Source organism: Leuciscus leuciscus (genome assembly GCF_965113295.1).
Source record: "Leuciscus leuciscus genome assembly, chromosome: 7".
NCBI lineage: Eukaryota > Metazoa > Chordata > Actinopteri > Cypriniformes > Leuciscidae > Leuciscus > Leuciscus leuciscus.
This window is the reverse complement of record NC_138731.1, coordinates 10,700,998-10,713,231: the sequence shown is the minus strand read 5'-3', so window position 1 is coordinate 10,713,231 and position 12,234 is coordinate 10,700,998. Positions and strand designations below refer to the sequence as shown.

Here is a 12,234-nt window from a genome sequence, read left to right as displayed (position 1 = left end):
GATAACCAATCCCAATTTAAATCTCCCACTAAAACAATATCACTGCAATCAAATTCATTTAGAAATTTCATCAAATTTGGTAAAGCATCGGCAACAGCAGAAGGGGGTCTATAACAACCAATAACAGTAATATGCTGACCTATAGCTATTTCAAGATTTAACACCAAAATCTCAAATTGTTTAACAGTAGACTGAGAAGCTAAAATCCTGGTGTTAAATTTAGTCTTAACATAAATTGCAACACCACCCCCCTTCTTTAAACGATCACACCGGAAAACTCTATAGCCATTAATCACAATGTCCTTATCTAAGATAGTTTTTTTAAGCCAGGTTTCAGAAATTACTAGGACATCTGCATCCGTTTGAATAGCCCATGCCCTAACCAAGTCCATTTTTGGTAACAAACTACAAACATTTAAATGAATAAAACCAAGCCCCGTCCTAGATTTAAAATCTTCAGGAGTACTAAGACTATTAATGATAGGGCCAGGATTAGGATGTACATTTCCTGAGAGTAGCAATAAAATAAGAACCAAGCACTTCCTTTTTCGAGGTGTACATCCTGAGTCATTGTAGGCATTAGGAATCAAAATGCGATTCATGACAACAAAGTAGTCCTTATAATCCAAGCGAACAGAGTCAACCCTTAGTGATGATGAGTGATGCAGTTCCATAATAAGACCAATGTCCGAGAACGTTCCTTCAGATGAGATGTAAAAGTTTGTCCATACCTGTTGAGAATGAACCACCGGTGTCTTTTCATTCCCCGTGTAATCCACTGCAATCAGCAGAAGAAAGGCTGCTGTTACAAACGCCATTTTGCACTACTCCGCGTCCTTCGAAGTAGCTAATGATGTTACAATCGACTTCACGAGGAAGGGAAAAACCACATCAAGCAATGCAATGTATGACACAACAAAGCAGAGCTAGTTTGTTCCCCGCAGATCCAGAGTGGGCCCAGACAAAGCCAGACAGATAGTCCTTCTCCCGTTGTCAGCGAGGAAATTCCACAGCCCCTTTTTAATTGGAAATTATTCCACTGCTCAATGAAATCCAAAAGAGCGCTGCGAAAAATAATCTATTTAGCATCTACCCAAATACTAAAATCAAAACAAAAAATTTATAACAGCTAAAACTTCCACTCCAAACATTCAATAATCACATCAAACAAACATCCGTGCTGCCATGCGTGCGGCCATCTTGGAACATCTCGTAATACATTATTACGATAGATAGATAGATAGATAGATAGATAGACAGACAGACAGACAGACAGACAGACAGACAGACAGACAGACAGACAGACAGACAGACAGACAGACAGACAGACAATTTATTATAAAAGCATACATCTTGCTTACACATTTACCCAAATTATCATACGCCTGTTTAACCGAAGTTAATTTGGGTGGGTTTCTCCAACCCCAACGTCCCTGACGAGAACGTCGGTCTCCTCGGCTGTGAACCGCTCCTGGCGCGCTTCTGGCAAATCCGCCGTTATAATAGGAATCCGCTATAGAACAAGTGCGCCTGCTCTTAAAGTGAATGTGAGATGTCGCTCTGATTGGTTTATTTCACGTTACGCCCAAACCACACATATGAATAATGAAGCTACTTCAGACCAACCCCTTTTAGATTTGCGCCGGGCGCAAGAGGCATTTATCCCACCGGGAAAATAGCAACAGCGCCGGAGATCCGCCCACAAAGTTACTTGCGCTTTGCGCTTGACACTTGCGTTTCAGATCGTTAAAATAGGGCCCAGTATGTCTTCTCATTATTATTATTTATATACAGAATCTTCTTCTTCCTCCTCCTCTTCTTCTTCTTTTTTTTTATTATTATATAAGTCCAGTGACACTAGTTTCATGTAAGTCATGATGTTGTAAATTATTTTTGGAAATGTCATGCCTCAGCAAATGAGATGTTATATTGCATTTTCCCATATATAGATAGTTAGTCTGAATATATTCTGAATATTTCACAGAAAGCCGTCCTTTATTATTCAGATTTAAAGTTTACTCTGTTACTATTTCACTGTGTATTTGTGCTCTATAAAGGTTAAAAAAACCCACTGAAGAATAAACCTAATAGTCCCACACTCTCATCCTTTTGTTTTCCAGAAATTATTAATTCAAAGTCCCATCAAACATCACCCCAAATCCATTACTCAGGTATTCAACCATCCTGTTTGTTAGTCCAACTCCTGTCAATCACAGTGTTGAATTGTGTAACATTATGTTATGTATAGAGTTGTTTATGTCTCTCTCTTTGTTTCTGTGCATCAATGTTTGTCTCTCAGGTGCCGTCAGAAAAGATCTTACGGGCAGGTGAAGTCTTACGAAACACCATTTTGTTCCGAGCACCTCAAATGATCAGAGACAGGAAGTACCACCTAAAAACATACAGGTAAATACAGGTACAGTATTTTATATATATATATATATATATATATATATATATATATATATATATATATATTAAAATACATTTTAAACTTAATATCACATTCTCCAAGAGTCAGAAGTGGATGTTGGTCAACAGGAAATGTCAACAAAAAGACATGCCCATCTTAACAATCTATATATAAATTGCTTATCCTGCCCGAAAAGACCATAAACATTACTGATAACGTTCGAAGTATCAATTAATGTACATGCATATATATTAAAAACTATTCATGTACGACTGATACGTTGCAAATCTGGTGATTTTAGATTTTTTTGTTAACTGGAAACTTGCTCTGACTGGATCGTTTGAATCAGTGAGTTGTTGACTCGAGAATAAATGCAGTCGGATCACTCCAGTTCACGAATGAATCGTTCAGTACGATTTGTTAACTGAAAATAATCAACTCGTTTAACAGAGCAGGTGAGGATTTCTTCAGTTCAAACTAACAAGGAACGACATGTTTTTATGAAAGGTAGTGAAGTATAAAGTATGATATGAAGTAAAAGTTTCCCAAAATAAAAATACTCCAATAAAGTACAGATACTTGAAAAAAGTGCAGTGTGTAATGTTTAGCGGCATCCAGCGGTGAGGTTGCGGAGATCTGAGACAGCAAAGAGTAGCCAGTTCAGCAATGAGGTTTCTTTACAAAGATACATTAAGAAATTATATTTACTTAATTATTCAGTAAAACAATGTTATTGCGAATATTATTGTTACTTGTTCATCATTGTGTCAGTGTTTTATTCGCTGACTTTAGCTAGCTTCTTCTTTCAACAACATAGTGACGAAATGCGCTCTGTAGAGCAGTTTGTCCGTTTAGGGCCACTGTAGAAACATGGCGGCGCAAAATGGCCATTTCAATGTAAAAGGGGACCCGTGGTGTATGTAGATAGAAATGGCTCATTCCACAGTAATAAAAACATAACGGTTCATTATGTAAGGCCTTTATACGCCACTGAAATCATAGTTATGTATATTATATTGCATTTCTGTCAACAGATCCTCCTAAATATTACATAATGCACCTTTAAGGACAGTCACATAGTAAAAAAAAAAATACTACTGTCCACCACTGGTGTTGAGTGGCTTAATGGATTATTTATTTTAAGTGTCCTGCATACCTGTGTTTGTTGTAGGCGTTGCTGTATGGGTACAGAGCTTGTTGATTGGCTGTTACAGCACACTTCCTGTGTGCACTCTCGTGTTCAGGCTGTGGGGATGTGGCAGGTGTTGCTGGAGGAGGGAGTCTTAAACCACGGTGAGTGTGTCATACTCGTTCACTTTCAAAGGTCAGTGACTGCTTAAGGCATTAAATCACTGCACAACATGACCAAAATATATATATATATATGACCACAAACCAGTTTGAGAGAGCTCTTAATTAAGATCTATTATCCAGATGATTAATTTCGCTTTGGATTGACACTATAAATGCGATGTGGTCGAATGTTTTTCTTTGTTTAATGGTTGATTTGTTGTTTGTGGTTCCTGTTCGGTGTTTTGCTGCAGTGGACCAGGAGCTGAGTTTCCAAGATAAGTATCTGTTTTATCGGTTCCTGGACGATGAGACAGAGGAGGCACCCCTCCCCAGTGAGGAAGAGCAGAAAGAGAGCGATGAAGAACTGCAGGACACCCTCCTGCTCCTCTCTCAGATCGGACCTGACGCCCATCTTCGAATGATCCTGCGGAAACTGTACGTTCTTCCTCAGAAACATCAGCGCCTGCTAATATGAGTCATTACGTCCCCCCGAGGACTCTGGGCTATAAAGAGAAGTGCCTCAACGTGATCTGATCTGAATCTGCTACTGTTTGGCTGCTTTCCTGTGAACTTTCCCACAATTCTCCAAAGAGAGATTAGACTTTTATATGCATGCTGTAACTGAAGCAGAGACCTTTTAAAGGATGTAACATCTGCACTAGGACTTTTTTTGGTGCACAAGTTTGATCCACAAAAACTTTTTAAAATGTCAGAATAAGTTCCAAAGTCATTACTGGCCAATGACATCATTGTCCTCTCTGCTCTTCTCTGCAGGCCTGGCCAGAGGACAGTAGATGACTTGGAGATCATTTACGAGGAGCTGCTGCATATTAAAGCCTTATCACATCTCTCCACCACTGTAAGTCCGCATAATGGCCTCATACACTCTGTAAAGTGTCTGGACTGACAACCGCATTTAAATACTTTAAATAATTTAAATATATCAGAGATGTGCCTCTCGTCTGTATGTGCAGTGCAATAAATCACTTTCACAGTGATATGAGCCTTGACTCATTCGTGTTGCCAGGTCTCGCAGTTTCGGGAGTGAGTCGTGTTCGGTTCACACAGGGGACTCACTCCCGAAACTGCGAATTAGAATTTTTGAAAATATTACTACATGCATTTTTTGGAGTTTATTCCAACCGAATACAGATTGAAAGTGCCATCATGTGAAGGCCAAGTATGCTAACCCATGCTTGGAATTTGTCCGCTGCATTTAACCCATCCAAGTTAGTGCACACACATTAGGAGTAGTGAGTAGTGAACACACATTTTGCTGTGGCACCCGGGGAGCGATTGGGGGTTAGGTGCCTTGAGAATCGAACCCGCAACCTTCGAATTACCAGCCTGACTCTCTAACCATTAGGCCACGACCATAGACTGTAAAAAAAGATGGACGACGCCCCTTCGCTCTCTTCCATTGATGAGAACTGAAGCCGCCAGAGTCCCGATATGGCGCTGACATATTGGAACTTGAGTCTGCGCAGTAGCGATCTCGGGACCAGACCTGCGCAGTAGTGAGCAGGAAGTAAAGCCGCGAAATCAACGCTCCACCCTCACTCTCGCAGAATGCACTCAGGGAGAGAGCATTCTGCACACTTTTTTAAAAGTTGATTGCAGTACGACAAGAGGCTTGTTAAAATAAAGTAAGTACAATCTCCTCAGTCCTCCGAAGATCCCGAAAAAAATGTCCATTGGTGCTTCAGTGACTACTTCGCTCAGAGAACCTGTCAATCACAGCTGTCAATCATGACGTTACACCACCGCATCACGTAACTAACTAAAACTTATTTTTGAAACAAACACTTGAACTTACATCAGCGTGATAAAAACGACAGCAAATGAAAGAAACCACCTTTGGAAAAAAAGATGTTTGAAGTGTAATTTAATTGTTTAGTTGGTCTCACGTCCCGTTGAATAACACGGGAGGCGGGACTTATGACCTATACTAGGACCAGTCACCGGGGGGCGATTGAGACGTTTTGGCTTCACTTTTCAGGGCTTGTGCGGCACGCTTGGCCACGACTGCTTTAATCGCTAAAAGGTGAACTAACAACCGAATTGAAATGCAGTGTGACCCATATGAGGTTAGTTTGAGGAAATTAGTTTTGTATACACACATTTTAAGTAAAAGAACAATTTAGACAAAAATGAAAATTCTATCATCACCTGTAACACTTTTTTCTTTTGTTCAAACTGATTCTGTTAAAGTGCCCTTTATTATATTAAATGTGCAATTTAAGTGAGCTTCAACATTACTTTGGGATAATATATATTTTTTAATGAAATAAAAGGCCACTTAAATGTACTTAAAGTACACTTAATACACTTAAGCACACTTTTAGTAGTCAAATGAAACTTTTACATTAAAGTACATTTTACTTTATTGTAATTTTAACTACAGTGCATTACTTGATGATCATTTTAAATTCAATATATTTTATTGCAACAACATCATTGCAAATGTGAAATTTCTAATACATGAAATTCATGAAACAAGCATCAATATAAATTGCACTACAGTATATTTTAGTTCACCATAAATGCATTCAAGTACATTCAACATTACAATTTAACACTATTCCAAAGTAAATAGAAGTAATTAAAAAAATTACATATAAATATGTACTTAAGTTCTACTTAAGTGGGTCAAAACTTGAGCAACAAAAGCACTCATCTAATTGAATTGAATATACATTTTACTATAATACATTTTTATTTAATTGTAGTTAACATGCAGTTAAGTGTCTGAAAACATTATATTTGGTTCACACTTAATTATATTATATCCATAAGTACTCTTTACATAAGTATACTTCTCACAAGTATAGTGAGATAGTGTTTTCACAAGTCTGTATTATAGTTCAAGTCTTCTGAAGTCAGCTTGTGTGAAGTCATTATTCACTGAAAAAGCCCTTTGAGCCAGCTTTGACTTCAGTAATGAGATAATGCAAGAACAAACAATGTCAATAACATCAAACCTGGTGTGGCGTTTCTTGACATGAATGAGATATAAAAGGTATGATTTTCAGCAAATAATGAATTTATGTCTGTTTCTTACATTCTCCTTTTGTGTTCCTTTAACTATTCCTTTAATGCATGAATAGCACGCTGAGCATTAATGTGTGTATTGTTAAAAATGTAATTTGCTTTGAAATAAAGCTTTTTTTTTCATAATTACCGGTTGGCATGTGTTTCATCTGTAATATAGAGTCTATTGTGTTCTCTCTCCTCCTCAGGTGAAGAGGGAACTCGCTGGTGTTCTGATATTTGAGTCGCACGCTAAAGCAGGCACAGTGTGTAAGTGTCGAAATGATTATACCAACTTCTCCAAATTACGTCAAACCATACAGAAACAAACAGATTCAAATGTCTGCTGGTAATCTGAGTTATGAATAATCTGATAAATGTTTCTGTGCTATTATAATAATCAGACAGGTTTCATGCTGATTATTGATCTCTTTTGTTCCTAGTGTTTAATCAAGGGGAAGAGGGGACGTCATGGTACATCATCCTGAAGGGCTCCGTTAACGTGGTGATCTATGGAAAGGTCAGACTAGTAATTCCCTACTAATGCTTTACATTCAACAGACTAATTAAGCGTTTAATGTGTGGTAATGCTGGCAAGTAATGACTCTCAAGCCAATTATAGTACATGCAAACTGTGCCAGGAAAGTGTGTGTGTTGTCCGTAAGTGTCTGGTGCTGTTTGCTGGTTTAGATGAACTGTGTCTGTGCAGGGTGTAGTTTGTACGCTGCATGAGGGAGATGACTTCGGGAAGCTGGCTCTGGTGAATGACGCACCTCGGGCAGCGTCTATCGTACTGAGAGAGGACAACTGCCACTTCCTGAGAGTGGACAAAGAAGACTTCAACAGAATCCACAGGGTCAGTGTGTGCTTCATAACTACAGCTAAACTCATGGCCTAGTACTTCAACTTCAACTTTATTTCAGTTCGTTTTTTTAAGTTTTCATCTAATATTTTATTTATTTATTTATTTATTTACTAAAAATATTTATAATAACCAGTTTTAGTTAACAATAACAACTTAATAGTACTATTTTTTTGTATTATTGAAAATGTATTATAGTTATAATTTATTTCTTATTTACTATATTTTTTGTTTAATATTTTAAATTAGATTTTTTTTTCAGTCTTCATTTCTTTTTTTAAAGTAATTTTGTTGTGTCTTTTTCCCCCATTTTTATTAGTTTTAGTTTTTCCTGTAATATGTAGTTATAGTTTATATTTATCAGTTTTAATTTATTTAGTTTAATTTAGTTTAATTTAATTTAGTTCAATTAAAATCAAATGAGAAACGTTGCCTTGGCAGCAGACTGCAATAAAATAAGTTTTGCATTTATTTAATTTCAAATAACGATTTATTTTTTATTTTATTTTAGTTAAAGTTAACGATAATAACCCTGGTACCTACATATCTTTAACATTTTCTTTACAAACACAAATCTTTTCTTTAAAAAATAAATAATTAACATTTTAAATGGGTGAGTTGTAACAGATAGTGAATAAAAAGCAGGCAACATGCGAACTCCTTCAATATTGATTAAAAGCACCCCAGGATGCAAAAATTAATATCCAAAGTGAATAAACAAAGAAGAAGCTCAATTTTAAAAGTTACTACATAACTCCCCTAATTCCATTTTTGCTAGTGTACTTTCAGCCTAATGACTGTGTAATTATCGTCTAATTGTTTTCTCATGCTGTCTCTGCATTTGAGTGTGTGTGTGTGTGTGTGTGTGTGTGTGTGTGTGTGTGTGTGTGTGTGTGTGTGTGTGTGTGTGTGTGTGTGGTATAATCATCCCATCATCACCAGTACAGGGGAATCTCTCTCCCAGCGCTGTGACAATGGGAAGCTCAGCCCAGGAAAGCCACAACAGAATGGAAGCGGAAGCTCAGTCTGATAGTGAGGGTGTGGGTGTTAGTGTCTAACAGGATGCCGTCTATCTAAACAAATATAGTGAGATTTAGTGAGATTTCACATTCTATGGTCATTTGTTGCATAGTTACACACAACATGATGCTACGGGGAAAAACTCTGCATTCATTTTATCAGTTAGTCTATCTATATGATGGCTGCAACAGATAGAAATGGTTAAGGACAATGCCATTTAAATACAGACTGTACCTTAATTTTTTCATTTTTTGCAAAATGTTAATAAATCCAAATAAAGCATTTGGTTACACTTTATTTTAAGGTGTCATTGCTACAGTGTAATTATATTTTTAAGTACTGAGTAATATTAAGCAACTACATGTACTTACTATAGGGTTAGGGTAGAATAAGGATTTAGTTGTGGGTTAGTTGCATGTAATTATGCACAATTTACTTTTATTTCTATGGTAAGTACATGTATCATAACAGGGTATGTTACAGAGTAACATGTTACATGCTAAAGTTTATTTTATGTAAAATAAAGTTTTCTCAAGCATTTTGCTCTAATCAATTTCTCTATGGACTTTAAAGTTCTGAATACAATTTACTGAATATTTCAACCGTTATCACATTGGAAAAATATGCTGTTGATAAAAATAGCAGCACATGTTGCAAAAAAGTGTCATTAAATTAATTATACAACATTACTTAAAATATCTACTATCTAAAAGTCAATTCTAAAGTAAATACTGGTCATTTAAATCACATAAGTTCTACTGACAAAAAACCATTTGAAACCCCTGCTATAAACTGAGTGTGAGTCTCCCTCTACTGGTAATGATGCTGCATTACAACAATACAGTACAGAAGTGACATTGAGGAGATCTTCAAGACAAACACTTGCTCTTGACTCCATTCTTAATTCAGCTGTGTGATCTGGGCTCTCGGTTCAGTGCTGTGTAACCGTGAGTTTAGTGTAGTTTAGTTTTACACAGTCACAACAGCACTAATTCACCATTACCATGTGTTGTGATCTGTTTTCTGTGTGTACCTAACCAGTCATTTTTGTTAGGACATCAGAAAAAATATATAGTTTGATTATGATTAATCTCATCCACACACTGTATTTCATCTGTGTGTATTCAGGATGTGGAGGCAAACACGGTCCGTCTGAAGGAACATGAGGAGGATGTGTTAGTTTTGGAGAGGAGTAACAACAGGAGCTCCAGTTCTTCTCCTCTCAAGTACATTTATCTTGTCCTGTCAATGTTAACATTAGGAATTTAAGGCTACTATGGAAAAAATATAATCTGTTATATATCAACAACCTCAAACTACGTGTCAAACCGTGACCTTTGACCTGTTCTTCAGGTACACTGTGATGTCAGGAACTCCAGAGAAGATTCTGGAACATCTTCTGGAGACAGTGAAACTTGATTCCCAATTCACAGAGCCAGGTACTTTACAGTGCATTCAGAGACATATATGCAGTTAAACAGGGAAACTAACTTATAATTCACTGTAGGCACGTTTGACAAACCCATGTGTACTTTTATTAAATCAAACTTAAACCAAAGACAACATAAACAGTGACTTCACTTGCAGCACAACTGTTTTCAAGAAATGTTTCTTGAGCAGCAAATCATCATATTAGAATGAATTCTGAAGGATCATGTGACACTGAAGACTGGAGGAATGATGCTGAAAATTCAGCTTTGATCACAGGAATACATTACATTTATTTGTATTTTTTATTTTATTTTAAACAACAATCAACATACATATTCACATAACACAACCAACAGCACAACATGCATACAGACATAAATTGTGCTTTTACATTGTAAGAAAACAATAAAGAGAAAGAATAACATCAGTAGATCAAAGGCAAAACCTGACGACTGCATCAATTCGTCCAGTTACAGTTATAATTGGTTTTGGAGATAATTTATGAAAGGACGCCACATGACAGTGAACTTAGATTAAGTCTTATTTTTTACAAACTCAGGAATTGTAACACATCTCTGGCCCCCTGTTTAAAAGAAGGGGGGAAGGACTGTTTCCAATTAATCAAAATGAAGCGCCTTGCCAGCAGAGAAGTAAAGGCTGTACAGTCCAATTCACTTTTTGACAAAGTGTTTTTTTTTTTCACACACAATACCAAAGATGGCAGTTAAAGGATTTGCACAAACATCTTTACTGAATATTCTAGAATAAGATTGCGACCAAAAATCTGCGACCAAAAAACAGACAGCCTAGGACATAACCAAAAAATATGAGCTAAGGTAGCAGGGGACTGCTTACATCTTGTACAGGTAGGGTCAACAGAGGAATACATCTTTGCCAACTTGGCCTTGGATAAATGAAGTCTGTGTACCACTTTGAATTGAATAAGGCTGTGTATAGCACAGATAGAAGAGCCGTGGATTCTATATTTAGCCTCATTCCATTCCTCGTCTGTCAGACAAATATTGAGGTCCATTTGCCAGGAATCTCTTTGTGCATTAACAGAAGTGGATAATAATGATATAAGTTTTATATATAAGCTAGAAATAGTGCCCCTTTGCTCCGGGTCATCAGGAAAGAGTAGGTCAATAGGGTTTGGATCGGGATGGGAAGGAAAAGAGATAAAATTCTTGCGTGTGAAATCGCGTGCCTGTAGATATCTGAAAAAGTGGGTTTTAGGTAATTTAAAACGAGATTCCAATTGCACAAAAGATAAGAAGGAACCATCAGCAAAAAGATCTTTGAATGTTAAGATTCCTTTTTCTTGCCATAGCAAAGAATGCCTGGTCATTTAGAGGCTGAGTGAATCGATGGTTTCTGGCAACTGGGGCACTAGTTGAACCTCTCTGCCACCCAAAAAATGTGCGCATTTAGGCCCAAATCTGGACGGAGTTCCAAACCATAGGGTGCAACAAGTGAGAATCTAGACCAAGTGGTAAGGGTGAGAAAAGGAGGGCTGGAAGTGAGGAAGGAAGGCAGGCTGAGGATTCCATCTGGACCCAGTCCGGTAAGTGATTTATGGGATGTGAACCTTGCCAGTAAGTCAGAGCTCTTAGGTTACAAGCCCAATAATATAATTGAAAATTTGGGAGAGCCATCCCCCCCTGTTCTTTAGGGTTTTGCAGAAAACGCAGACGTATTCTAGGGGGTTTCTTGTTCCAAAGAAAAGATGAGATTATCTTATTTGAATGAGTAAAAAAAGATTTCTTAATATAAATAGGAATAGTTTGGAACAAATATAGAAATTTAGGGAGTGTGTTCATTTTAATTGCGTTGATCCTACCAATCCGAGAAATGGGAAGCTTAGACCATTTCTCGAGGGATATCCTAGTTTGTTCCAAGAGGGGAGTAAAGTTGAGCTTAAACAGCTCAGAAATATTTCTCGAAACAACCACACCTAAATATGCAAATTTATCAGGAGCTACTGCAAATGGATAAGCAGAAATAGAGTTATTTTTTGCAGCACAATTTATAGGAAATAGTTCACTCTTAGAGAGGTTGAGTTTATACCCCGAAATGCAACTGAAACGCTCAAGTGCCATCATGACATGAGGGAGAGAATTATGTGGATCTGCGATAAATAGTAGCAGATCATCTGCATAGAGCGATAGTTTGTGCTCACTGCCCC

At 37.2% G+C, this 12,234-nt stretch overlaps 1 protein-coding gene across 4 annotated transcripts in view; it reads left to right on the top strand.

Annotated features, from left to right (window-relative positions):
* Nucleotides 1-12,234, top strand: part of rapgef4a (Rap guanine nucleotide exchange factor 4a) — an 85,502-nt gene that overhangs the window by 55,377 nt on the left and 17,891 nt on the right. For 3 of the 4 annotated variants that reach the window (XM_082176065.1, XM_082176068.1, XM_082176067.1), the window contains 10 exons: nt 2,121-2,171; nt 2,300-2,406; nt 3,585-3,706; nt 3,958-4,141; nt 4,481-4,565; nt 6,946-7,006; nt 7,180-7,256; nt 7,446-7,592; nt 9,747-9,844; nt 9,972-10,057. In XM_082176065.1, the coding sequence (XP_082032191.1) occupies nt 2,121-2,171; nt 2,300-2,406; nt 3,585-3,706; nt 3,958-4,141; nt 4,481-4,565; nt 6,946-7,006; nt 7,180-7,256; nt 7,446-7,592; nt 9,747-9,844; nt 9,972-10,057 (1,018 nt within the window). The remainder of the gene's footprint in view (nt 1-2,120; nt 2,172-2,299; nt 2,407-3,584; nt 3,707-3,957; nt 4,142-4,480; nt 4,566-6,945; nt 7,007-7,179; nt 7,257-7,445; nt 7,593-9,746; nt 9,845-9,971; nt 10,058-12,234) is intronic. The other variant, XM_082176066.1, reaches the window with a different exon arrangement.